Genomic DNA, 26,773 nt, shown 5'->3' on the forward strand with positions numbered 1-26,773 from the left:
CCTAAGACTTTGGGGGCATGAGTGGACTTGCTTCTGACCCCTGCTCCGAAACTGGCCAGGCAGCACCTTTCTCCCTGCTCTCTGTCACCTCTCAGCTTCTTGCCCATGAGCCCTCCAGACTCTGGAAGTTTGCTACCATCTCTTCTTGACTCTTCTCCTTTCCTGTGTATCTGTGTGCCCTTGTGCCTCTATTCCTTTCCCAGAATTTACTGGGGGCTTCAGAAAGAAGTAGATGTGAAAGTGTGTGCTCCCCCTGGCCTGTGCCGGGTACTCAGTACCTACGTGGAATTCTTAATAAACTGACTGTTGATGTTAACAGCGCTAATGACCAAGAAAAATAAGTTTTCTGTTAATTATTTTTCTCTTGTGGGATTGAAAAAATACCAAGTGTAGGAGTGAGAGTAGCAGATTATTAATTAATAACTCTTAGGAAGTAAACACGGCATTGCTGGGAGAAGACCCATCCTCCCAGAGAGTTTTGTTTCAAGCCATTCCTCTTATAAAAGGACATTGCTGCTTCGTGAATCTCCTGCCAGGCGTGGACCTTCCAGGTGTTCGAGTTCATTTTCCTGGTGAGGAAACTGCAGCCGGGTGCTCCGTAGCTAAGGACGTAAAGTCTTAGGTGCCTGCACAAGGCTGAGGGTCTCCCTGTCTCCATGACCTTTATACATGTGAAACCTGAGGGGGGCTGTCAGGATCCTGCCGATGTCAGGCTGTGTGGCCCCCTATTCTGGGACAGCAGCTGGCCCCAGTACCCTTCCTAGGAAGAGCCTGGGTAGGAGAAAACAGATTTGCTCAAGTTCATAGCTCTGGGCTCTGCTCTGCCAATCTTATAATAATAATGATGATGATAATCAGTGTCAAAAATTCCAAGCCAGATTTAGACAGAGTATGTGGCTGTCCTCTGGCTGCTTGAGTTCATAGCCTCCAGTCAGCCTTCAGAGGGTTTACTCCCCCAGCCCGTGTTTACTGAGCTCCCGCTGTGTGTCAGGCGCTGTCCACGTGCTGGGGGCGTGGTGGGCGACAAGATGGACAAGGGCGAGCCGTCAAGGGACACCTAGAGGCGAGAGGCCAATGATGAGGAAGTGAAGCTCAGGGTCCTCCATGGTGACTGGTGAGACTAAGGTGCTGAAGCTTTCCAGGCAGCGGGGGGTTTAAGAGAAGGCCCTGACGGGGGGGGGGGCAGGTTAGCCCTCGGTCCTCACACCCGGCTAGTGGGGTTTGTGTGAGGGGGATCAGCTTCCAGGCGCTCAGGCCAAGCTCAACCCCACGGAGCGGAAACAGCCCCCCAAGCCCTCCTGGGGCCCCACTGATGGCCCTGATGCACCTCCCCACTCCTCTGCATCAGGAGCTGCCGCTCCCCCCACCGCCCCGGTCCTCTCCAGCCTCCCTAACGCCTGAGTCACCAAGGCCCCATGAGACCGGCCTGAGTGCGGCAGAGCCCGCGTCACTGCAAGCTGCTCTTTCTCAGGCCGGGAGCACCATGGGGAGATTAAACACATTCGCTTAGAAGAAGCAAAGAAATAGCTTCTTTTGATAACCAGCATCTGTTAGTTAATGGGCCTCCGAGAGCTGTATACAATTTAAACTTTTTATTAAAAAAAAAAAAAAAGCAAGCCTCATTTACTCTCCTGGGAGCTTGCACTATGAAATTATAAACTGCACGGGTTTTTTTTTCCCTTCCCTTTTAAACGTGACTGAACACGGAATGGAGAACATTAATTTTGTTTTTGTTTTGTTTTGAACTAGAAGTATGGGTTTTACTTTCCCCTCTGTTGATTAAAGCTATCTTGGGTTTTATGTGGAGGGTTCTCCAAGGAGCCAAGAAAGGGGCCAGAAGGCTGGTGTCTGCGGGCTTCTCCCCCAAACCCCTCGGCCCCCTGGGTCCTCAGATGACGCCTTCTGGTTTCAGCCCAAGGGGAAAGAGATTGTTGTCCTTTCTCTAGCCGTGATTCTTTCTGTCGGCGTCCACTGCTGCAGAACCAAGAGGCCCGGGGAGGGAGGGCATCTCGGTCCTGTCAGGAAGACTTGAATTTGAAACGACTCATGCTTTGTCCCATGAAGCAGCTCTGACTTCCTTTCCCCAAATGCAGTCAAGGAGTCCTACCCCTATGAAGAGAACTAGAACCCTGGAAGGACACCCCAGGACAGATGTGCAGCCCTCGGGGTCTGGGGCCCGGCTGCTGGCGACCTTGGGCAAAGCCCATTCTCCTCTGTGAGCCTTCAGCATCCCCAAGAGCAGATACACCCCTCACCTTGTGGGGTGCCCACCCACCCGCCCTGCTGCGCCTGGAGGGGTTATGCCAGCCATGTGCCTGTGTCCTCGTCGTGGGTCTTGGTGTGAGGATTAACTGGGACCGTAAACATTTGTTTCCTCGATTGTGGTTCTGAGCATGTGCAAGCTCTGCTGGAGAAGATGGCAGAGACTGACTTGGTCCTTCCCTGTTGCACCGAGCCTACGGGTGTGGTAGAGGAGGCGGAGAATAAGCAAGAACCGATGAGGTCATCTCCGACAGTGAGCAGTAAGCGTTAGAAAGAAGGGTCCTCATGATGGGATGGGTGGACAGACAGAAGGACAGAAGGGGAAGGGAGGCTGCCATTTGGGGGTACTGATGGCTGACATCCCTAAGCAGGTGGCATCTGGTCTGAGACTTGAAAAGGTCAAGCTTCTGAGCATCTGGGGGATGAGAAGCAGCAGTGACATGCAAAGGCCCCGAGGTAGGGAAATAGTTTGTTGTAATCCAGAGCCAGAAGGGAGGCCGGTGTGGCCTGTGTGTGGGGGAGGCACTGCTGGACCTTGCAGACAGCACTGACCCAGGAGCAGGGATTTTCTTCCCAGTGCATTGGAAGTTTCCAGAGAATTTGCAACAGGGGAGGGCAGTCCCCTGAACCGAAGGGGCGTAACAGAGAGCCGGGGTTTACCTCCACTGGTTTTATTCTCTTTCACACATTCCCTTGAAGACACTTCACTTCCTTTCTTTAGAACCGTAATCCCCTTGGTTGACTTTAATAACCGGCAAGAACATTTTTCAGGCTGTTTAATTTTATTAAAAGATTCAAATTTGATGACAAATGGCGTCACGGTCGCCTGGAGCCTCAGACACGAGACTTGCCGAGCCACGGCCACACCACCACCCCCAGCCTCAGCCCCACCGGGAACTGCACCCCCGCCCGCGCAGTCGGAGACCGTAAATAATCTAATTATTTCTTGTACTTCGGTAAATACTCCGGAAACACACGTAGCTCTCTGAGACCTACAGAGAATATTAACTTGGTGGGTCTTTCTTCTTTTCAAGAACAACGGGTAGATAAGTTGGAGCCATTTCAGTGGGCTGATGGAACCCCACACAGTCTAACGGAGGACCAGGGCTTCCCTCTGAAAGCCCCGTTAACCTCACAGACAGTTGTTCAAGATCAGTGATAAGAGCCAGAGATAGGGATCGGGGGAGAAAGGAGGGGCGAGTCCTAGGCACAGAGTCCCCCAAACCCTCAAGCCCATGAGGATCCCAGTCAATTTCGCAGCGTGCAGATGAGGCCTCGGGAACACGGGCAGGGTCCCTGCAGAGGCACAGACTGTCCCCCACCTGGATGACAGCCCCCTCCTAGCAGAGGAGGACGTCGGCACCTCAGCACAGGGGCGAGCAGGCTGTGTCCCCCTCCAGAGGTTGCCATGCAGCCTGGTGACCCCAACCTCTCCTTAGGGTGGTTCCAAAGACCCGTTCAGAGGTCTCTGCCTCCTCGTCAGTTGAATGCAAAGAATCCTGAAAACAGAGGACGCCTGTACAAGGCTGATTACGGAGCACCTTAGTGTCACCGCTGTCGTTAGTATTAATTACTTTCTGAAGGCGGCAGGTGCTGTGCTCCTCCACAGACCTGCCCCCAGCAGCCAGCCGGGTGTGGGCGAGGCGGGCGCCCTTGTGGGCCCCAACGGGCGGCTTCCTTCGCATCCTGGCCCGGGAGGGCCGGATTCAGCTGCATGCGGTGTCGACAGCTCCGGGCTTGACTCACCGACGCACAGTCAAACCCAGGAAAGCCGAGTCGCCCCAAAGAGACAGGCGCTCTTCCAGAAAGCCGCCAAGCACCGAAAGCCCGAAGCAGCATCTTTAATTCATAGCCCTGGTTTGAGTTTGTATTGCTAAATTCAAATTAATAAACTTTAAAATAAGAATCCACAGGCTCAGCAGAGCGGCGGTGGCCTCCCCGTGCAGGGCCTCACTCCCGTCCCCAAAACGCCAAGGACGGGGTGGGAGAAGGGCCTGCTGTCCTCCAACCGCCCCGGAAAACCAGGAGCTCGCATTTAGAGCCATAGAGCCCTGGCCATGGCCACGCCCACGCCCAGGTGCACGGCCAGTTCTCGAGGGCAGACCTTGCAGGTGCCGTGGGACTCGGGGGCTGAGCACTGTGGGGCCCAAGGCTGGTGGACAGCAGTAGGCGGGGAGGATCCGCAGTCGAGCGGAGGTTAGAGCGGGCCCTTCTCGCCGACGCAAGAGGAGTCTGTGCCTGGAGGGAGGCCACGGAGCACCTAGTGTCCCAAGCAGCGGTCTAGAGCTCAGAGACCGATTTCAGAGCCCCTTGAGGAAGGCCAGCCCTAGAGCCAGGGGCAGGACTGGGAGAGGGGCCGCTGGAGGACATGGCCCCCCACCACGGAAGGGCTTCGGCAGAGGTCTGTGCTGCAGGGGTCCGGACACCGCCTCGGCCACCCCGTCGCAGAGCACCAGGGGCGCTTGGTAGGACGTGGGGCGCTTCTCTGGGGTGTCGGGACTTGACCCGTCCGTGGGCCTTTGTCCGATGAAGAGCAGGCTTTGCCCGAGGGGGTCTAGCTCCATCTTGAAAAGCTCGTACTCCACGTGGGGGAGCCTGATGCCCAGCGGAAGACACCCGTTGGTGGCTGTGACGTCCCGCTCGGTCCCCAGGGACCAGGCCCCCGGGCCCCCGCAGCTGCTTGGTTCAGAGAAGTTGAGCATGGCCGTGGTGACCTGGTCCATGGGAGTCACTCGGGCCCGGGTGACCTGAAACACCAGTTCGGTGCCGCCGAGGACCTTGCTGGAGGGCCTGCCCCTGGTGTAGTGGCCCGCAGCGTAGACCGTGAAGGTGGGCTGGCGGCAGGCGGGGTCTGAGAAGTGGCGGTAATACCCTTCCCAGGAGCGGTTGTGCCCGTGGAACGTGAAGAGCCTGGTGAGGAAGAGCACGGCGGGGCGCACCTCGCACCCGGGGCTGACCCACCGGCCCCCCAGGCGCAGGGGCAGGGCCGCCTGGGGGGGCAGCACGGGCGGGTGGTGCTCGTCCGAGCGCGCGATGAGGCTGCACGCGGGGCAGGGGCGGGCGTGGTGCTGGCAGGAGACAAACAGAAACAGGACAGCGATCGTCCGAGCTGCGGGAGCAGTCGGGGTGCGGCCGGGGGTGGGGGTATCGCGGGGTCCCGCCTGTGGGTCACTCCCCGCCTCCCACCGCAGTGGCCACTTCGCTCTTGTTGGATCTCAGGGAAGTCCTCCCTCTTCTGGGCCTGTGCACCTGCTGGCCCTCTACCTGGAAATCCCCCCACATGGGGCCTGGTGGGCTGCTTCTGGTCTGGGTCTCGGCTCAGTGAGGTCTTAGCGAGAGCTCTGCAGGTCACGGACCTGTCCCTTCCTGCCTCCTTCCTGTCCGCCCCTCTGCCTCGCTGGATGGTAGGCTCCCCAAGCCGGGGGGTCCCTGTGGCTACTTCTTCCAGCCCCTGGGCCTGGCACAGGGCCTAGCTCATAGTAGCCCCATGCTGATGGGATGAATGGGTGGACGGATGAAGGAGAAAGGCCTTGGGGTTTGGAAGGGACCTTTTCCACACCTATCCGGCTTGGTCCTGGGATTCGACTGTTCAAGTTTATCTCCCTTCTCCTGGCTCACTGTGACTCCCCCTTCCCCTGAGCCCAAGCGCCAGGTGTTGGGCTCAGCCCTCCTCAGGCAGGTGTTACGTGTCCGGGCCGAAGATGCCGGGCTTCAGTGGACCTGGCAGCCTGCCGCGTCTCCAGCCCGAAGTGGTGGACACAGGCTAGAACGTGCCTCCTGGTGCCCCTTCCGCATCCCCTCCATACTGAGAGCTTCCGTGCTCTCACAGAGGTGCCTTCCCCACCTTGGGTGGAGAGGCTCTTCTAGCTCCAAGAACCTCTCCCGGGGAAGGCGAGCATCGTTCCCTCACTGCCTTGGAGAGTGCACATGGTAACAGGGACAAAGTCCCATTTAAATACCCCTGCAGGTGTGCCTGCCCCCGCTAGAGTCTGCCCTGAGGAGGTCGTGGGAAAGAGATGGCGCGCAGAGGTGTTCACTGTAGTGTTATTTATAATGGGGGAAACCAGCCGCCCTCCAGTGGCCAGCTGGACCTTGGTCCCCGTTGTCCCAGGCTGTGCATTGCTTTGCCTTCTCTGTGGCCTCATTTACAGTTGTCCGTGCGTTCCGGAGTCATGGAGCTGGGCTCACCGTGAAGCACGTCAACGGGGAACAGATGCCAAACCGAAGTGTGTGGGCGTGGTCACTCTGCATTTTGGAGGGAAAAAGCTCAACGGAGGGTCAAAAAGGAACCAGATAGAGACACCTTGGTGGGGTTTTTTTGTTTTGTTTGTTTTTGTTTTGTTTTATTTTGTGTTTTGAAAGGGAGCTCTTGCCCAGAGTTCAGTCCAGAGCATCACTCTGAAAGGTAAACACCCTGGGAACAATGGCTTGTCTAAGCAAGGTTGATGCGGGTACTAGCAGGCGTCCCCTGCTTTTGCCATTCGAGAAGGAAACCTCAGGCCAGGGGCGCAGGCAGGACGGACAAGGACGAAGAGGGGCATTTGGAGAGCCCAGCTGGGAAACAGCTCCGTTTTTTCTTTTCCTTGCAAAAAAAAGAAGATTTCTGCAGGTTGCTGTTGGGTGAGTTTTATGCCAGACAAGTGGCGTTCAGGACTTATTGTCTAGAAAGGAACTATCGGAGGACTAAGAAACTATTTGTGTTCTTTTTCAGTTTGTCACATATTCAGCTCTTATTTGTGTCTGTGATAAACCTAAACTTGCCTTGATCTCCATAATATGGAAGATTATATTATTTTTGGTTTGGGGGATTTTGACTCGAGGACAGAGGCCTCGAAGGCACTTGGAAATGCTAGTAAATGGGTCCAAAAGTGTGATGGGAAGAAATGAGCCGGCTGGGTGGTAAGCTGGAGTGCTGGTAATTGGAAGTCCGGCTGATCGGAGTCTAATTTAGGCATTTTAACCCACATTCCGACTGTTGTCACGCTGATGTGTATTGACAGAGCAGAAAGCCTTACATCAAAATACCAGGGCTGTCTTCCCCGCCTCGCCCTCTCCTGCAGGCAGGACATTTGAAATCCTAGTTGGTCGTTGGGGCAGGGCAAGTGGCTTTCTGCATAACAGAAACAAACTGAGAGCTAGTGAGCCATTCAGGTGAGAGATGCGAGAACAGGCATCTCCTCCAGTTTCAAAGGGGATGAAAACCAGCCCCTTCTGGCGTCATTCTGCAGGGGTCCGGAGATGCATGTGTTAATAAGCAAGGCCCCAGCCAGCAGAATTCACACTTGCGAGGGAGCCAAACTCTTACTGGTTCAAACCTGTTACATAAAGTTATTTCTCGAACAGCACATAACAGTTTCTAATTAACCCCCAGAGGTGACACCAGGCTTAGATGATTTTGGTTGAGTGTTGGCTGATTGATTAGGATTCTACATCCAGGCAATGAATTTGGGGATCAAATTGGTTTTAAATTAACTTCTAAAAATGTTCATGTGTACCATCTGGTTTGGGTCATGGACAAGGCTCAGACCCTGGAGAGCATAAGGTAACGACTGATTCGTTACTTGGGGGTTTATATGCAGCATTTTCTTCTTTGAAATTGTGTCTCTCTCTCTCCTTTTTTTTTTCCCCCGGGTGGGGCGGGGGCAGTTGCTGAGCAGGTATTTGATTTAAGGTGCGCACATCTGGCACGGCTCGTCTCTGCTCACATTCCGGCTCTGCGGCGCGATCACGGGCTGGGCTGTGTCAGCCGTGCTGGCTGGTGAGGCAGCAGGAGCGCAGAGGTCTCCAGCCCCACAGCCCTGCCTGGGGAGACAGGACAACTGTCATCTGCTGTGCCCCAGGGGGCCATCCTGTCCATGTTCTGAGCAGTTTGCCCTCCTAATGGGGGGGGGGGTGCCTGTCATCACCCCGCTGCCGGCACCTTCTCCTAAGTAGGATTAACGTCAGACCAGCCTAGAATGCTGGTTGCCAAAGAGAGCATAATTTTGAGGTCATGGAAAGAACTCAGGCTGATTTTCTGATTATGAGGACTTCTGTGCTTCTTCTCTGCTCCCCAGAGGAGGGGGTGGGGGAGGAGAGGGCAGTGGGGCTCATTCCTAGGACGCTTCTTTGGGGTCCTTTGACAAGTAGCTGCTCCCAGAGGTGAGAAATTGCCCATCTGGTTTAGTTCCTTGAGTACTGAGTACACAGTAGGCACTCAATACTTGCTGAATGACCTGAGGGTTGCCCAAGGGCTCACTTGATAGGGGCTCCTGAACTCATGCCTCCAGTCTCTTCATTCTCACTTTTGAAAAATATTCCTGGGTTACGTAGTAGAGACATTCTCCTCATGGCATCCTACCTTGACTTCAGTTTCAAGAAACCCCAACTGATAAAAGTTAACTTGTAATTGTGGGTGTAGACAAGGGAGCCCTGCAATTTCTGGAACCTCTGGCTTTGTTTCCTGTCTCCTAGTAACAATGTTGCAGATACTGGGAACATGTTTACACTCAATTAGGGAGAATAAAGGTTCCTGTGTCACAAATTAATGCTGTAAGACTTGGGTAGCTATTTTAATAGAATTGGTTTCTGTCTAAATTCGCTATTTGATGCTTCTGCAAACATTTTCCTGGGGGTGGGGGTGGTGTGGTGGTCCCAAGTCGTCAACCAGCTGCACTGGAGAAGTCCTGAGCCTCCATGCCTTGAGGGCCAGGCTCTATGCCACGTGCCCAGAGTACATCTCACACACAAGAAGAGCGGATTCTTTCTGCCTGTGTGCTCATCAGGCAGAGAAGGGCTACCAGGTCTCCCCCAAATGGGGGCAGTGTGCTGTGATCACTTAATTTAAAATCTAGGTTAAGGACCTCAAGTGAAATTCACACTGGAGCTGGGTTGGGGGAAGTACATCTCCCTTCACAGGGCAGCCTTCTGCCCAGAGGGCAGTCCGTGGGCCATCTGGGAGCCTGTTGGAAATGCAGAGTCCCAGGCCCCACCCCAGACCCCCCCCCCCCCCCAGGACCTGACCCTGCATTCTCAGAAGATGCCCAGGTAATGGCATCTTGAGAACAGGGGCTGAGGAGTGCTGCTTTACCCGGCATTAGTGTGAATGGGTACACTCAGCATCTCTGGCTCCAGACACCAAAGAGGTGCACGTGGGGCTCTTGGGGTCACCTTCTCTGGGTTCTGTGGCCGTCCAGCAGAGCCTTGGAGAAGGGACTGACCTCTCCTGCATTCATTCACTAAGCTTTATTGGCCCCCACTGTGTGCCAGACCCTGGGCCGTGTGCAGGGACCCAGGAGAGGACAGGGCCCCACCCATGCAGAGTCTACTGCTAGAGAAAGTGGCAGTTAACAAGTAAACAAACCATGCAGCCCCGGGAAGCTGAGTGCTGGAAAATGTGCAGAGTGGGGATCGGTGGGAACAGCTGATCTGAGAACTGAGACACACTTGCCCAAGTGCCCAGCACGAGCAGAAGAGGACCCTGTGGGGACCACAAGAAGGATGTCAGGAGGACCAGGCACAGACAAGCTGAGCAGTGGTTCCTTTGGAAAAAGCCAGCCCTGTACAGACCTGTCTCAAGCAAAGGGAACAGCATGTGCAAATGCCCTGAGGCCAGCAGGCCAGCAAGGGGGTACGGAGAGGGTCTGAGGCAGGGACCAGACCGTAGAGGGCCCACTGGGTTGGGGCCCGGAGCTCGCCCTCCCAGGGCCCCAGACTCACCAGGGCACTCTGCAGCGGGCGCTGGTAGCCTGTCGGCCGGTAGTGCCACCTCTCCCCTCGGTCGGTGTGGATGTCCCCCAGGTAGAGCTCCTCCACCAGCCGGGGCCCAGCCCGAGGCTGCGGCTGCAGGTGCCGCAGCATGCGGACCAGGCTGAGCTCGTGCATGGTGAAGCCCAGGGCTTCTGTGCAGTCCTGCTTGGCCCGGGCGCTCAGCAGCTCGTACAGGGCCCCGGGCAGCCAGGCCCGGGCTGGGGGCAGCCGCTGGGCACAGTCCTGGCCCACCCGGGTCTGGTTGAGACTCCCGGTGACATCGAGCAGGCCATGGCGGCTGTGAAAGACGATGCCCACCTTGTGCAGGTGGTAGTCGGCCTCAGTGGCCCCTCTCGTGACCCAGGAGGCCCGACGCAGGCGGACTTTGCCCTTGATGAGCAGGGAGTGGGCAGGCTCCCGGCAGAAAGGGTCTCTGTAGTAGAACTGGTAGGCTCGGAAGAGGCGGTTAGGGTAGAAGGTGTAGGAGCGGGTGAGGAACTCAGGTCCCGGGCGCACCTCACAGCTGTCAGAGAGAGAGAGAGAGAGAGAGACGGGGGTTGGGCAGAGCAGGGAGAGCCTACACGGTGAGCCCCTCTCCCTCCAGGTTGGACTCTGCTCCCACAGCCTCTATTTCAGACCTCAGTCCAGAGCTGGGCCCTGACAAGCCTCGGTTTCCCTAATTGGTCTCAGCCACCCCCTTTGGGGCCGAGGGCCTTTCACTTGCCTTGTGGCCTCCACAAAAGCCTCCTCTGCTTCCTCCAATCCTCACTGCCTCCTTTGGCTGTCAGCCTCCCTCACGGCATGGGTCCTCATACCTGTGGATACTTGGGCCTCTTGTGGCCCAAGAAGTACGCAGACTCTGCAGCCAGAGGGCCCAGGTTCAAATCCCATTCCTGTCCCTCAGCGGCTGGGGATAATGCACAGCTCCTTCCTCTGTGACACGGAGGCGTCAGACCCGCAGTCAGGGTCTCCAGGAAACATGAAGAATGGTGGTGGTGCCCAGGAGGTGCTTAGGAAACGGGCTCTTTTGCATCATTTGGGGGGCCCCATGCCATGAGCCCCAGCAGGCAGTGGCCTCCTTGTTCTTGGTCGAGTAGATCCTTGACCCCTGGCTCAGAGCAGACCCTCCCCAGGGCCTCATGGAGGGAATCGTGGCTAATGCGCAGTCACTTCCGGTCTCCCCTTCGGTTGACTTCCCTGACCAAGTTCCATTCGTGCCTGTGACAGGTTTGTCGATCTAAACCAGGGATCACCAAGCTTTTTCTGTAAAGGGTCAGGTAATAAGTATTTCTGTTTGGGTGCGTGAGCCGGTCTCTAGCACTAAAGCAGCCAGGGTCAATAAGTAAGTGGGGTGAGGTGGGGCATAGCTGTGTGCCAATAAAACTTTATTTACAAAACAGGTGGTGGGCCAGACCTGGCCCCCAGGATCACTTCTGCTGGTGGTAAAGCAAGCACGTGGGGTTGGGCACAAAGGGAAGCTGAATGACTCCTAGATCCACGGCCACAGCCGGGTTTGGGGGCAGGGGAGCCTCTGAGACTGCGTTGAGGGTGCAGACAGGGGGGCGGCTGGGTGAGTTCTAGGGGGAAACAGCGGGCAGGGCCCCCTTCACACGCTGCTGAGAACTCTCATAGTAGTTTTCATAGCAAGACGGATGGAGCGAAAGAAACATGTTCTTACCCAGCACGAAAACAGTTCCTTTTTCTTTTCTTCCAATCTTTCTGATTATGTTAAGGAGAAAGTCTCTGTTGGAGCTAACGTGTCTGTAACTCCCACCTCCCTTCTCTCCCCGAGAAAGCGGACTCGGGGCCCAAGGCAGGCAACGAATCTAGTGAGAATCTAATTATGTTGTTTTGTTTTCATTGACTTTCTTTTTTACAGTTGCCTCCTATTTATGGCAGGTGGTTCTGCCCTCCCTCTCCGGGATGATACTACGCTTCCTTTAAAAATAATTGCAGTACGCTGTAAAGGCGTACAGTTTACTGTTTACCAATTATGCCTCAGTAAAGCTGGAAAAATAAATGAATATATTTCGGTAAGCGAAAGCAAGCCGGTGTAAAGAAAAATGGTAAAGAATTGCCAGGACAGGAGGTTGTTGAACACGGAGAGAGGTGACTCACACACATGAGCGGGGTGCCGTAGTCCTGTCCTCACCTGCGTCTCGGACAGGGCCGGGGGCAAGAGATTTGCCTAACGGGACGCAGCAGGTCACAGTGAACAACCTCAGTGGGCCCCGCACTCTAGATCATTCCCTGCATTGCCTCCAGGAAGCAGCAAAGCCTGTCTGGAGAACATGAGGAGGAACTTTCTAGGAAGACAGTTCTAGAAGTTTCTAGAAGAACTGTCCTGGAACGCTGTTATCTCAGGGCAAAAGGAGCCTGGACCCAGTTCTGACCTTCCCCACAGCCCAGTTCTGTCTTGGGGTGACCCACACCAGTGGCGCCTGGATCTCACCTGGACTGGGGAGTCAGGATGGGGACAGAGCCTGGGAATGCATCCAAAGTGGCTTAGGAGCGCTCACGTCCCCTCCCTCACCAACAGAGTGCTAACAGATGTTTGGCAGTTGAGTTTCTGCCTGACCCCAGGAGGTACATGGAGGACGTGGAGAGGCCAGTCCCTGACTGCAGAAGAGGACGGGCCCGCAGGGGGTGGCGGGGGAGGAAAGGGTGTACTAGGTGTGGAGGAGGCCACGGCCACCCTTCGCCGTCTCCCAGGAGGGAGGACTTAGACAGCTGTTGTAGCGTCTGTGCCCCATGGTTGAGGGTTAGAGCACAAATCCCATTGGCCGGAACAGCTAACAGGGCCTCTGAAATGTCAGGCAAGCCTGTCCGGTTAGGAAGAAAATTCGACAGACAAGCGGGATGCCTGGACCCTCTCCACCCTCTCCTCTGCCTCGTCCTGCCTCAGGACCTTTGCGCCAGCTTCTCCCTCTGCCTGGCTCCTCCCCTGGGCCTCTGGATAGCTGATTCTTCTTTCAGCTCTCAGTGGAACATTGCCACCTCCGAGAAGCCCCCCCGGGTTGCTGGCTCTCACATCCGTGGCTCCATGTCCTTTGTGGCAGAGCTTAGCACCATCTCAGGCTCACCACACTTACTTTTGGGTCCGCATGTCTGCTGCCTGTTCCCACAGTGGCTCCCCCGTCCCTAGTGGGCACTCAGTAAGTCCTGTAGCCTGGGTGCTCAGTATGTCGCACACATGGATTTCATCCATGGCCGCGTGCGACTAGGACACATTCCACATTCCGCCCACCGGGCTCGTGCTGTGGAGGGGGGTCAGCAGGGCCACACGTTTGGCAGGTAGCAGGCATCTTGGACGACCAGTTGAATCGGGTTGTGTGGACACTGAGGCCCAGAGTGTGTGCAGTTTCCCTGCCCAGGGGCCTGTGATCAGGGTGACCTCAGGGTCTTACCCGGTAGAGACCCAGGGCCCGTCGAGGCGTGGGGGCAGCAGCACAGTGACGGGGGCTCTGCTGGGCGCGGGCTGTTGGCAGCGGGGTTCCCAGTGTAGACGGCCACCCCTGGCGGTCCCAGTCGCCTCTGTGGTGCGGGCTGCAAAGCAGACAGAGAGGAGTTAGGGGTCCTGACATGCTCCAGAAACTCTGCCTGCCCTCCCCAGCCATCCTGGGCCACAGCGGAGTCAGAGGCCAGCTGGGGTCTGCCTCCCCCTGCACCGTGGCCCTGCCCTGGGCATCCAGCTCCGCCTCAGCCACACCTGAGTCTGGGTGCCTGGGTCAGCGCCTGGAATTGTCACCTGTGTCTCCACCATGGAGGGGCATGACCCCAGGCTCCTGAGCTGCTGTGCAGCCAGGCACTGGCATGTGGTGACTGAAGGACTCCACACTCCGGGACAAGGGGCCTCTAGACTCAGCCCAAGGTGCTGGGGCAGTGGGACTCCTCCCCGCCCCCCACCGCCCCAAAGAGCCTAGGTTCTCCTTGACCTCTGCCCTGCGGAACAGACCAGAACTGCCGCCAGCCTCTGGAGGCCGCTCGTGGAACGGTCCCTCCTTGGTGCCAGGCCCGTGTGTTGCCCGCCTGCGCAGCACGGGCCCCAGGCAGGTGCCCGGGAAGCGTGTGGTGGGTAGCAGGGCTGATGCGTGCAGCTGGCGGGGGGCGGGGGACAGGGAGGACTCGGAGGCTCAGGGAGGACGGCCGTGAGCAGCCGGGGCCTCACACCCTCCTGAGTGACCCCCATGTGCTCATCTCATGGAGACAAGCCAGGCACGGCCTTGGGAGTACGCCCGGTCTCTTCTACGTGTTGCCCCAAGGCGAGAGCACCAGGGCCTTCAGCTGCTAAAGAGCAGCGATTTCCCCAGAAACCGTCATCTCCACTCAGAGGGCTGGGCTTGACAGAGCCCAGATGGCGGGATGTGTGGGAAGCCTGGCGGCCAGCGAGGTCCAAATATTACAGCAACAGGCTGTGCTGAGGGGCGGCCTTGACCTGCTGGCCGCCCCCGCCGCAGGCCTGCCAAAGACACTTCCTCCCGCCGAACCTGTGGGCCAAGTGCTTGGGGGCCGGCTTGGTGACACAGGCCCAGAGGGGCCCCGGGGGACACCCAGGAAGCTTGTGGGCTGCATGGAGAAGCACGTGAAAGGTACACTCTGCCCCCTTCTCCACCGCACACCGCAGCTTCCCGGCGCCACCAGAGAAGGCCTGGGGAGGCCTGAGGTCCCCACACTGTCCCTCGGCAGCTGTCTGATGGGGCGGGTGGCCCCGGACAGCTTCTCCAAAAAATGAGACAGAGTAGATCCCTCCCCTCCTGGAGGCCTGGAGGCTCCTGTGGAGACTCAGGGGGTCCCCAGAGACCCACAGACACAGAGAAAGCGCAGGTGGGACCTGCCACAGCAGGCACGGCAGCCACTGGTCCTGTAAACCGTGTATCCATCCCACGGGGTTTTGCGGCCTCCTGATCTTCGCGACGACACTTGGAGACGGCCGTGAGCGTTCGCTTCCTTTCTGGGACAGAGAGACAGCCTGGGGGACCCCAGATGCTGCTCAGATGTGACAAAGGACAAAGCTCAGATGGTCAGATCGGCCTGATGGTTCCACCGTTGGCCGTCTTCCATCACAGCCAGGGGGAAGGGGCTTTTTTCAAGACTTGTGGGGGATGAATTTGCTGAATGAATGAATGAATGAATGAGCAAGCAGACGTGCTGGTGCAGCTCAGGGTCCTTGCTGTATTCCTGCTTTGTCCTCCCTGGTTTTAACCAGCCAAATAGGAGAAACGAAAACCACCAGCCAGTCAGCCGGGGCTGGTCTGGCCCCAGACGACACAGGGCCACTCTGCGGGGAGCTCACGGGGAGCACGTGGCGAGGGGAGTCTTGAGAAAGAAGCTTGCGGATAGTTCCGCAGTATCTTGGGCACATCTCATTTCTTGAGGACCAGAAGCAGGACCTTGTGGCATGTGGGCAGGCACTGAAATCAGGCCAGATGGCCAGCATGGCCCTGTCAGGGAACCCGAGCCAGGGCCGCCTCCGAGTCAGCTTCTCCAACCTTCTCGTGCTCCTGCAAGCCCCCTCCTCGGGAGACACGGGGTCCCCTGGATTCAGTTCTGCGGGTTCACGCGAACACCATCAGTGTCAAGGAGACCTATCCGAATGTTTCGATTTGGGGAATGTTGATTCGGAGAAGCACAGGGAAGAAAAGGACCAAAAGGGTCAGCGTTACTTGCCTGGTCGGAAGATCGAGATTGTATCTCAGGAAAAAAGAGCAAACGGGCCCTGAAAATTATATTGACATTGTTTCCACAAAGCTCTGTTTCTTGAGGAAATGTTTTCTGTTGAAAGCAAAACAGGCCTTCTCCCCTGTACTCCCTGAAGCACCGAGAAAGCCCTAGATACTGCTTTTTTGCTTTGAATTCTCAGATGGCATGTTCCTGCGGAGGGTGTTTCAGTCTGTTTTGTTTTTCAGTGAGAAACTGGGATTTAATGAAGTCAGGAGACGACGCGAAATCTCGCTGTATCCACAACAGACACACAAAATGCAAAACCCAACTGGAGGCCTTTGTGGAAGGACCGGAGCGGAGCCGGCCTTGGCCTCGTGGCCGTTTGCAGAGCTTCAATTTAAAGGTTGCAAAAATTAAATTAATTACAAATGAACCCGGGCAAGTTGTTCTGTTGTAGCTTTTGAAGTAGCTTTTTAATTTTTTTCTTTCCCTCCCCTTTTCTTAACCCCCCCCAGCTGGCCCCCCTCCCCCGCCCCAAACAGTCTCTGCTAAAGGAACATCTGAAAGCAGATGGTACCGCAGGCCAATTGCACAACTTTTCACAGGGACCTGTTAGACTGAGTTCAAAGCACGGGCCAAATTGATTTTTATCAACCATGGATTTTTAATTAACAGCAGTGTCCACTTACCGCCATCCATTATTTACTGTTTACCCACTAATTAAAAATTATGCTGCTTTTGCACTCGTAAGAGCAGGGACATTTGAAATTAGATAGCCTCGTTCAAATTACCTGCAGAATTACATCCAGAGCGCCCAACTGCTCAGAGCGAGCTTCTGGGGTTTAAAATATGATCTGCTCCAACCTTTACGTGTTACCGTGAGTCAGGATGCCAGAGACAGCCCACACAGGCCCGCACCGTAGGGAGCCTGCCTGGGATCTTAAGGGGGAAGGATGCTTGATTTTCTCGGCTGAGCGCAGACACCCAGCGGAGACCATCTCCAGATCAGTGGCTGCTGAGTCCTTGTAGCAATCCCAGAGGGAGCGGCCTGTCTGTGCCTTCCATGTGCCCATCATGTCTGTGGACCAGCAGGCGTGGTCTCACTACTACCCAGGGCATAGGTTCTGTCCATGCCCCCATTCTGCAGATGAGGAAACAGGTTCAGAGAGTGGAGATAACTTGGCTGGTGTCACTTACCCCAGGCAGACGCTTCTTATCCAATTAAAAAATAAATTTTGGCGAAATAAACCCAACGTACAACTCGTTGTTTTAACCCTTGTAAAGCCTACAGGTTAAAATTCAGTAGCATGTAGGCCATTCCCCAGGCCGTGCAGCTCTTACCACTGTCTGGCTCCAGAATGTTCTTATCACCCCAAAAGGAGGCTCTGTACGCATCAGTGGTCACTCTCCATTCTCTCCTCTCAAACCCCAGCAACCACTAATCTGCTTTCTATCCCCGTGGATGGGCCTATTCTGGGTTTTTCCTAGAAATGGCATTACAAATAGGTGCCCTTCTCATATCTAGCCTTTCGAGCACGTCTGTTCGGTGGATGTGGTGATCCTCATTTTAGAGATGAAAATGAAGGCTTAGAGAGGTTCACACCCCGCTCCACGATGAGTGTTTTTTTTAAAGATCACGACAAATATGGGGCCGAGAGACAAGGGGAGGAGGTAGAGAGAGACACGGGGTGCCTAGGCAGCAAAACATTAGGTCTTTGGAGGTCATTCTTTTGGGGACAAAAAAGCAACAGAAAAGCAGTCATATCTCCTATCCTAATTGGCTTGTGCCGGGGTCCCAGGAGGTGAGCCCGGTGATTTGGGGGCGGCGGCGAGCACTCAGCCGGCTGGTTTTGCACCGATTTCAGAGGGTGTTAAAAAGCAGCCACAGTTCCCATAGCAAACTTGGGCTGCACGGTCCACATTGCTGAGGACAAGACTGAATTTTAAAAGGGGCTTGGTCTGTGCTTGATTTGAAAATATTAAAGAGTGCTTTACGTGAATAATCCCTAATGAGTAAATGCATAAGTGACTCGTCTATAGCGCAAGGGGCACACAGAACGAGGGGGGACGGGCGTGAGGTTCACTCATCACTGCACACCAGCCATGCAGAAGGGCAGTGGCTGTGTGTCCTAGAGCAGCTCTTTCAAAAGACCCAAGTGGGGTGACCTAAACAACACGACTTCATTCTGTCAAAGCCGGCAGACTGGAGGTCTGAAATCAAGGTGTGGGCAGGGCCATGCTCTCCTGAGGCCGTAGGGGAGGATTGTTCTGGTATCTTCTGGCTTCTGATGGCTCCAGCCATTCCTTGGCTTGGAGGTGCATCGCTCTGGGTTCTGTCTCCGTCGACACATGGACTTCTTTCCTGTCTTTCCAGCATCATCCGACACATCCCATCATAGTTCTTTATGGAGTGTTCCTAGGGAAGGACAGGGATGAAACTTTCCTGCCTCAGGGCTGTTGTTCATGCTGTTCCTTGGGCAGAGCACTGTTCTTCTGCTTAGTGCTGTGTTCTCCCTCTGTGCGGAGGTCTGAGGATACATGGCAGTTCCCAGCAGGTTGACATCGGACACTCCCTTCTGCTATTTTCTGCTCCCTTTTTGTTCTGTGCGGCACTCACTGCAGCTGACAATTATTTTTTTTTGCTTTCTGTCTTTTATGTACTTTTATTTTTTGACTTTTCCATTTGAAATCATTTCAGACTTACGAAAATGTTGCAAAAGTAATAGAAAGTTCTAGCAAACTTCCTCCAGTTCTCCAAATGTCACTATCACCCACAGACATGGTACTTGATCAAAACTCGGACACTGACATTGGTAAGGTGTTACTAAGTAACCTACAAGCCCTAGGCAGGTTTCACCAACTCCCCCATGAGTTTCTCCTTTTTTGGTGTAGGATCCAGTTCAGGATCACACAGCACATTTATTTTTCACGTCTCTAGTCTCCTTTAACCAAGAACTTCCTTGGTCTTTGTCTTTCACAACCTTGACACCTTTTGAAGACCTCTGGCCTTGTATTTTGTAGTGTGTTTTCCAACTTGGGCTTGTCTGATGTTTCTTTATGATTCAATTCAGCTTTTGCAGTTTTGGTAAGAATGTTATGGAGGTGATGTGTGACTCTCAGGACAACATCTCAGGAAGCACACGGTCTCACTTTATCCCAATACTGGTGATGTTCACTTTGGTCAGTTGCTTTAGGAGGTGTCTGCCACGTTTCTCCACACTGTTAAATTACTACATTTCTCTTTATAATTAACAATTATCTTATGGGGATAGACTTAGATAATGTAAATGGTTTGTTTCTCATTATACGTTCCCCCCACTAATTTTAGCATCTGTTGATGACCATTGATGATTCTTGCCTACAACAGTTATTCCTGCAGTGTTTTCCAAATGGGCGTTCCCGAATTCCGTCATCTTTTCTGAATGTACTGATTGGAATTGTGCTGTAAGGAAGCACTTTCTTTTCTCCTACACATCTCTTTGTTTAATTGTTATTTGCATTAGTATGAACCCAGATATATATGTTTTATAGGTTATGACCCTTTGCTATCATCTATTCACTTTGTTGCTGAATTGTCCCTGACTTGGTTTTAGGCGATCATTCAACTTAGCTCTTATGTAACTTCCTACATGACTTTGTCATTTTTTGTGAGCACTTCCTTATTTTCTGGTACTGAAAGACCTTCTAGGCTCATTGCTCTGGAATCAACCATTTCTTCAAGCAGTCCTGGTTCTTTTTCTTTTTTTGGAGGATGGTGTTTAGAAACCAAGATCTGGGTGCTAGGTGTGCTCGCTGCTGCTGGGGTGTCCCTCTAGGTTCCTCAATTTTTTCTTTCCTTCCTTCCTTCCCTCTCTCCCTCTCTTTCTTTTTTTTTTTTTTTCTTCTCTTTCCCTTTCTTTCTTTCCCTTTCCTCTTTTCTTCCTTCCTTTCTCTCATTGTCTTCCCACTAATCTGCCTGTTCATGAGGACAGGTCTTTATCTCTCTTGCTTTCTGCTGATTCTTCAGCACCTAGCATAGTGCCTGATGGATGCTCAATTCATATTTTTTGTCATGGCATGAAAGCACTTAGAATAACATCTGTACATCGTAGGTGCTCAATAAACATTAGGTATAATTGCACCTTTAGTTGAATGAATGAATGAATGAATGACTTGTGTACCAGAAGACTGATGCCCGTGAGCTCCTTGTTGACACTTCTCCCACCCTTTGGGTTTCTTCTCTTAAAAATCACTGGTAATTTCCATTATGTGTGTGGCTATTAGAGTCAGGCTTATTAGAGAAAGGCTTATTAGTCAGGCTATTAGAGAAGGAGAAGGCTTATAGTTGTTGGGATAACTAACAGCCTGGCTAAGGGTGGAAGGATGGTTAGTAAGGGAGTTCCCAGCAGGCTGGGGATCTTGGATGAACCAAGAAAATAGAGAAGAAAGAGAAGTAGGTGGAGATATAAGTGTGGGCATTGAATTCTGCTGAGAGCTTTGAGGACAGGCTGGATCCAGCACCAGGACCTGATGCCAGGTACTTTGCTCAAAAGCCTTTGTTGAACCTTGGAGCCCACCCCAGCTAAACCAGGACCCTGCTGTGGTTGCACACCCCAGCGAAGGCTCCATCTAGCTCCTGGCACTGTTCAGTAGAAACAGAATGGAAGTCACAAATGCGAGCCGTGTATGGGATTTTACATTTTCTAGTAGCCACGTTAAAACAGCTAAAAGGTAACAGGTGAGATTAATTTTAATGATATTTTGTTCAGCCCCAAATACTGTGTTTTAACATGTAGTAAGTATGAAAACAACTAAGATAAATGCTTTTTCTTCATAAAAGACTTGGAAATGAGTTATGTATTGACAGTCTTGACACAACTCAATTTAGACTGACTGCGTTTCAGGGGCTTGGGGCCACATGCGGCTGGTGGCTGCCGTCTTGGGCAGCCTAGCTCTGGCTCAGGCATGGAGTGTGTGTCCCCCCATTTTGTGGTATTGGAGTTTTTCAAGCTGGTTTCTGAAGACCACTGGCATCTGAGGGGGGAGCAGAGGGGAAACCTAGTGAGTGGAGCTCTAGCCCCACCCCCAGCTTTAGCCCAAGTAGCCCCTCGTTTATATAGTGGGATGCTGATTAAAAGATCTGCTTTGGGGGAAAAAAATAAAGTGTTCTCTTGCTTAAAAAAAAAAGTCTGAAATCCTCTGGTTTATTTCAAAATCCTCAGCTTGAGGTAATTCACCTAGAATGTTTGGACTTGGAAGCTTATGCACATTTTAAATGAAAATCCCCCCCCCAGAAAACAACCTCTCTTGATTAGAGGTGACTGCCCTTTACAGACTGAGATGTGCTGGCGTGTAACGGTGCGCGCCGGCAGCTTGGCCAACAAGCTTCAGAAACCGGCTGTTGAAATGGTGGCCGTCGCTGTGTTGTGCTTTCCAATGAAGTCATTGCACAAAAGGCACGCAGAGTTTCCATTTAAACTCCCCCGAGAAGACTACAGATCGTCATGCTACGACAGTACCAGGCAATCGCAGAAATATGAAGACAAACTCAGAATCCCAAGGAGTCTAAACTTCCTTTTTGGTGTGGATGGCTGCTTTCGGATCCCTTCTATGTCCCTCATTTGGCCGTAACTGAAACTCATCATCCATCTAATCCGAGGCCTTCGTGTTCAAGGCCAAGTGCTGGGGCGGGGGAAGAGATGGGCTTGCGTTCTTAGGAAATGCAGAGATGGTGTGCACAAGACGAAGTCCGCTCCACCGTCCACGCCCCGCAGCATCCTGGACCCCGAAGCAGGCCCTCCTTTGCTGGCAGAGCTGGGAGAGTGGAAAGTTGCCCCCTGGGCCTTCTGGAGGGATTAGGTGCCCGGAGAAGCAGATTCCCAGCTGGCGGGAAGGAAGAGGGCATGAGAGTCAGATGTCAGTTATTGAAAGGCTGGTGACGGGTCGAGCGTGGTTTGCCCCCATCTACCCAGTTCTCCGTGAAAAGTCCCAGGTCAGACGCGACCATGGGCGGGGTGGGTGGATAAAGGTGGGTCTCCCTCGGTGCTGCCTGGAAGAGGGGATTGCTTTATGTTGGTTTCCAAAATTGGAAACATTTCATATGGGGAGCGGCCGCTCACACAGCCGCCCCACCCCCCACTCCAGCCTGCGCTGAGCATTTTCTGCAGAGGGAGAAGGAACCGTACAGCTCCTGGGCTGGGAAAGGAATGCGGGGGTTTGGGAGACGAGTCTCGCCCACCAGGCCTGGCTCATCAGCCAGCGTTTTTTTGTTTGTTTGTTTAGGAATGTTCCAGAACAAAACCGGTTCACCTCAAAACTCTCCCTCGGCCCCATGATAATGCTAATTACTGCTCGTTCTGGCTGGGACTTCCACCCAGATGAAGACTGGGAAAGCCCAGCCAAAGCCCAGCTGTTAGCAAATAGCCAAGGCATTAGGGTGATTGATGGAAGGTTTTGCTTTTTCACCCAGATGTTCTGGTGACTTGGAGACAAGGCCTCGTCAGCTCAGTTCTAGTGCTTGTGTTCCCAGATGTGCATGCTGGCCCTCTGATGTTCATAATTCATGCCGAATCCAGTCAGCGCTGTCCACTGATAGCAGCGTTCCGTCCTGGGCTTTGAGGAGGGGGCGACGGGTGTAGGGGCTTGGAAAGAAAGCGCGTGGGCTTCCCCAGGCCTTCTGAGTGTGCCCGGGCCAGACGCCCTGGTGTCTGCCATGAGGGTGTAAGTTACAAGTCAGGATTTGCTCAACAGAATGTGTCTCTCGAAAGTCTCCCTTGTTCGCCCTCTTGGCAGAAGACTGAAGCTTCCATTGTTCTACAGAACAGGAATTTGGTAAGATAATCACTAGGTTTTGACATATTCAATAAGAAGGAAGACACGTGTGTCATCGCGGTGAAGACTCTGGTAAAAAGTAAAGGAAAAGGGATCTTCGGGCCGAACGTTGAGGAGCTCGACTCTTCATGGGGCCTTGGGAGCTGCTTCTCCACCAGTTCTTCCCTGGAGGGGCCAAGAACATTCTTGTCCCACGGAAATGTTAGGTCTTGAAGAGAGAAGGATGGAGTTTGGTGGTTTCTATTGAGCGTCTTTGGGCCTGAGAACTCCCGGGAGATGTGGGGGGTCCCAGGGAGCAACCCGGCGTTGGGGGGGAAGTACACCACTTACTGGGCTGTTTGTGGGAGTCTCCACAAGGGGGCCCTCTTGAGCTTTGGTTGGGGTGGTTGGGCGCCCTGGGTGCGTCGGAGAACCACCTCCTCCAGCACCGGCCTCTAGTCCCGGGCCACCAAGGCTCCCTCATCCAACCTGACATTGGTGAAGAGCGAGCCCATGGAAGGCCAGCGCTGGGCCCCATGCTTTCTCCCATGGGGCATCATGTCTGCTCCCAAAGAACATATTTGGAGACTGAAGGACATGGGTAATGGGGTCACTTAGCCTTGCCTCCTTTCAAAGAAGTTTGCAGCACAGAACAGAAACTCCAATGGGAACCACAAGAAAGAGCATCTAGGAAGCTTCATAAACAATGAAACAAAACATCCTGCCTCCTCGGGCCTTTCCCTAAAGATGCAGGTGGGGGAGGGGGTCCTTTGGGTCAGCGGCGACAGGAAGCACGGAGATTTTAAATGCAGGAAAATTATTGTAATTTCACAAATCAATTTTTCTTACATTGTGTTGAGATTAAGTTCGTGGTCTCTTCCATACGTTGAAAATAACGAATTTCCCTAGAGAGCAATTTTGTGGGAAAACCTACATCATGTTTCGAAAAACCCATTTTGTTAGGAGTTACCAGATTTTATTTTAAGAGAAATGGTAATATTTAATTATGGCATTATTTTACCGTCTAGAAAATTAATGTGCTTTCAGAGTTTCAGGAGAAAAGCCTGCTGTAAGTCCAAACCCTATTTTTAAATTACCATACAAATAGAATCCCAAAGACGCAAATATTGGCTTAAGTGTTGCAGATGAGGTCCAGGAAAATGCGTTGGTTCCTAAATGTTAAATAAACAGGCTTGTAATTCTTGCTTTCCCCTGCGACCCTGGGCCAGGGCAGTCTCAGGCCACTGGGGAGACACACACAGCTCACAGCGGGGACGCAGTCGGTGCACGGGGGACGGTCACCACCGATTCGTCATCCATGTCCTGCGACCGTCCCGGGAATGATCCCACATTTCTGTAAAGCTCTAACGTCTGCAAAGCCTGCATTTACTTCTCCGATCGGTTGTGCCAACGAGCCTTTGGGGCTGGGAACTGTGATCGCCCCATCTTCCAGATGGGGAAACAGAGGTACGGGGAAGGAGAGTCTGAGAATGTTACCCAGGTCAGTGGGTGGAAAGTCCCAAACTCCAAACCAGGTCTGTTACCTGTCCCTCCCGGCTTCCTTCAAACTCCCTGCAGCCCCTGGTCCTCCTCCCCATTTATTGAACACCTACTGTGTGCCTGGCCTCTCACCGTAGCAAAGATGCTTCTACGGCGGCTCAGGGTCTGCCATTCCGAGCGTGGCGATCAATAGAACCTTGGAGATGTTCTGCCCGATGCTGATCCCCTTTGCTGATGGGAGATACAAGGAGGGGCCTCGAGGAGGGGCCTCACTGCCCACATGCTCCCTGAGAGCCTTGCAGGGCGAGGAGCTGCTTGACAGGTGGACGAGAGCCGTAATGGGCACTCGGGCTGAGGCTGCGAAGGTGGCAGGGAGGTGTGAAGCAGCAGACAGGCTGAGGGAGACGTAATTAGTCCCTGTGACGTGCGGGCACAGGGCGAGGGCTGTCGGGGGGGCGAGGGGGAGGCAGGCAGCTCTGGGAGCCCTGCGGGGGGCCCTGTGAGCCACTTCGGAGATTCTGGAGTGTTCCTCAAACAGAGGGAGCCATGCGGGGGGCTGAGGTCAGGTGGGCGTTCTGAAAGACAGTGCTTTCCAAGGACTCTGTGCCCATCTGGGGAGACGCTGGCCGGGATTCGGGGGGAGCGTGCTGGACAGCTTGCATCTGACTAGTGACATGTCCCCATTTTGATTCGGTTCGATAACTGACACATGCGGCCAGGGATTCTGTTAGCACGAGGCTAACGCATACAGGGTTAGGTTGTTTTTTCTGAAATAAGTGAAAATGAGTTACTTGCTTTAGAGAGAAACGGTGACCCAATTATGGACAGTAGCGGTCAGATGTGGCCAAATTGTCATGGAGGCATAGGCTGATAGGCGGGGGCCAAGGCTCAAAGGTCTCCTGACTCGGGTTGAGGAGATCTTGTGTGTGTGTGTGTGTGTGTGTGTGTCTGTGTGTGTGTGAAGGGTGCGAGGTGGTGAAGGAAGGGCTCTAGCCCGTGAGTGACCACCTCAAATCCCAGGCCCTGAGGCCAGGCCGGGACAGGCAGCATGGAGGGGCCAGCGCTGCTGAGATGTGGGGCGAGGGCAGGGGAGAGGTGTTGTGGGTGTGTGGGTTTGCAGCCTGGAGCCTGGAGGGGACGGACGGGGGGGCCACTCTCCAGACTGAGGCCTAGGGAGCTCTGTTGCTGGGCTGTGCTGTTTGAGGAGGGGCCGCGACATCCAGGAGGAGGCAGCCTTCCCCTGGGGTCTCCCTGGGGCCACCCACCTGTCCACGATGCTCACACAGGGCGAGGGTGGAAGTCAGCCAGGGGTGGTGGACCCAAGGGAAGGGCCAGATGGGGCCCAAGGAGGGCCACCCAGAGAGGGGCACAAGTGCTGGGCGCAGGTTCTTTAAAAGTAGGGTCACAGCTAAAACACAAGACGCACGCTTAACATTTGATTTCCGGGTACATAACGCAACACTTTTTAGTAGTAGAGTATCTCTGATATCACACTGATGACTGTAGGCGTTTGCAGGAGAGAGACACAAAACCAGAGGGATAGAGAGATTGTGTTTTATGACTTAATTATTATTTTTATATAAGATCTTTTATGACATACACAGGGCAAGAAAAAAATGAATCAGAAGATACAGAAGGGCATGAAGGTGATGGAAAAGCTCACCCACATTTGCCTCAGCCACAGTGTATTGCCATTAACCTGCTGGCACACAGGCCCCTTCAGACCCTGGAGGCTGGGCGGCAGGGAGAGGCAGAGCGTGGGGACTGTGGTACCTTTTGAACTTCTGTTTCTGTAACAATGCCCGGCCCATGGCAGGCACATAATTCGTTTCTGCTGAATGAATGCATAAATCTTTCTGCACTTTATTTTCTTTTATACACAGATACATGCATTAGTTCCATTATTATTTACAAAAATGGGACTGTTGTATGCATATTATTTGAAATTGATGTTTTTAACTTCGTAATAGATTTTAGAAATCTTTGAGGAAGGTGGGCATTTTAGGACCGGAGGGACTCAGGCATATTCACCGTTTTCAGGGGAGGAACTGGAGAAAATAATGAAGTGCCACGAGCAGGAGATGTAATAACCAAGAGAAGCAGGTTCCCTAATCAAGAAGAGTCCAATAAAAATGGGCTAAACTCTTCAAACAAAAGCAATACGTGGCTTGCAGTGGAATTTTCAAAATGTATAAAAAGGTATAAAATGAAAAGCGAAAGTTGCTTTCTACCCCGAAGCCCTGGTTGCTTTCTCCAATGTGAATCATTTTAAGTTTCTTGTGCATTCTCCCAGAAAATAGTTTCGTGCCGATCTCTGCATATAAATGTATATGTTTTTTATTTGGCTATTAAAAATTTTTTATGAATGCAATCTTTCTATACACATCGTTCTGCATTTTGCTTTTTACACTTAAATTATCAGGGCTATCTTTCCACCGTAGACATACCCCTTTGTGGAAAGGTAAGAGTATGCCTTTACATAGATGAACCTCGATTTAGCTAGCCAGCCCTTTGCAGATGGTCATTTAGATCGTGGTGTGGTTTTTGGTTGGTTTGTCTGTTGCTATTATTACATAAGACAGTATGTTGGACATCGTTTTAATGTTTTAACATAGCTGGTGTACATTTTGCATGTGTCCTTTGGAGAAATTCCTAACAAAGAAATTGTACATTCAATATTCTACTAGATTGAACCAAATGGTCCTCCAAAAATGCTATTTCAACTTAGCCTCCACCAATGGTATAGAGAGAATTTGGCCACACTGGGTATGATCAAAATTTTCACTTTCTGCTATCTCGCATATGAATAGTAGAAGAGAAATTAAAAATTAAT

General features: G+C 53.2%; 1 protein-coding gene across 1 annotated transcript in view; it reads right to left on the bottom strand.

Moving 5' to 3' along the window:
* Positions 1 to 3,031: 3,031 nt before the first annotated feature.
* Positions 3,032 to 26,773, bottom strand: part of APCDD1L (APC down-regulated 1 like) — a 50,150-nt gene continuing 26,408 nt past the window's right edge. The window contains exons 2-4 of the mRNA XM_004759928.3: positions 13,398 to 13,536; positions 9,961 to 10,513; positions 3,032 to 5,330 (exon numbers count right to left, since the gene is read on the bottom strand). Coding sequence (XP_004759985.1) covers positions 4,563 to 5,330; positions 9,961 to 10,513; positions 13,398 to 13,536 — 1,460 coding nt within the window. The 3' untranslated portion in view covers positions 3,032 to 4,562. The remainder of the gene's footprint in view (positions 5,331 to 9,960; positions 10,514 to 13,397; positions 13,537 to 26,773) is intronic.

This window comes from Mustela putorius, unplaced genomic scaffold, assembly GCF_011764305.1.
Source record: "Mustela putorius furo isolate JIRA1106 unplaced genomic scaffold, ASM1176430v1.1 tig00003972_pilon_pilon_pilon, whole genome shotgun sequence".
In the NCBI taxonomy this organism is placed as follows: Eukaryota; Metazoa; Chordata; class Mammalia; order Carnivora; family Mustelidae; genus Mustela; species Mustela putorius.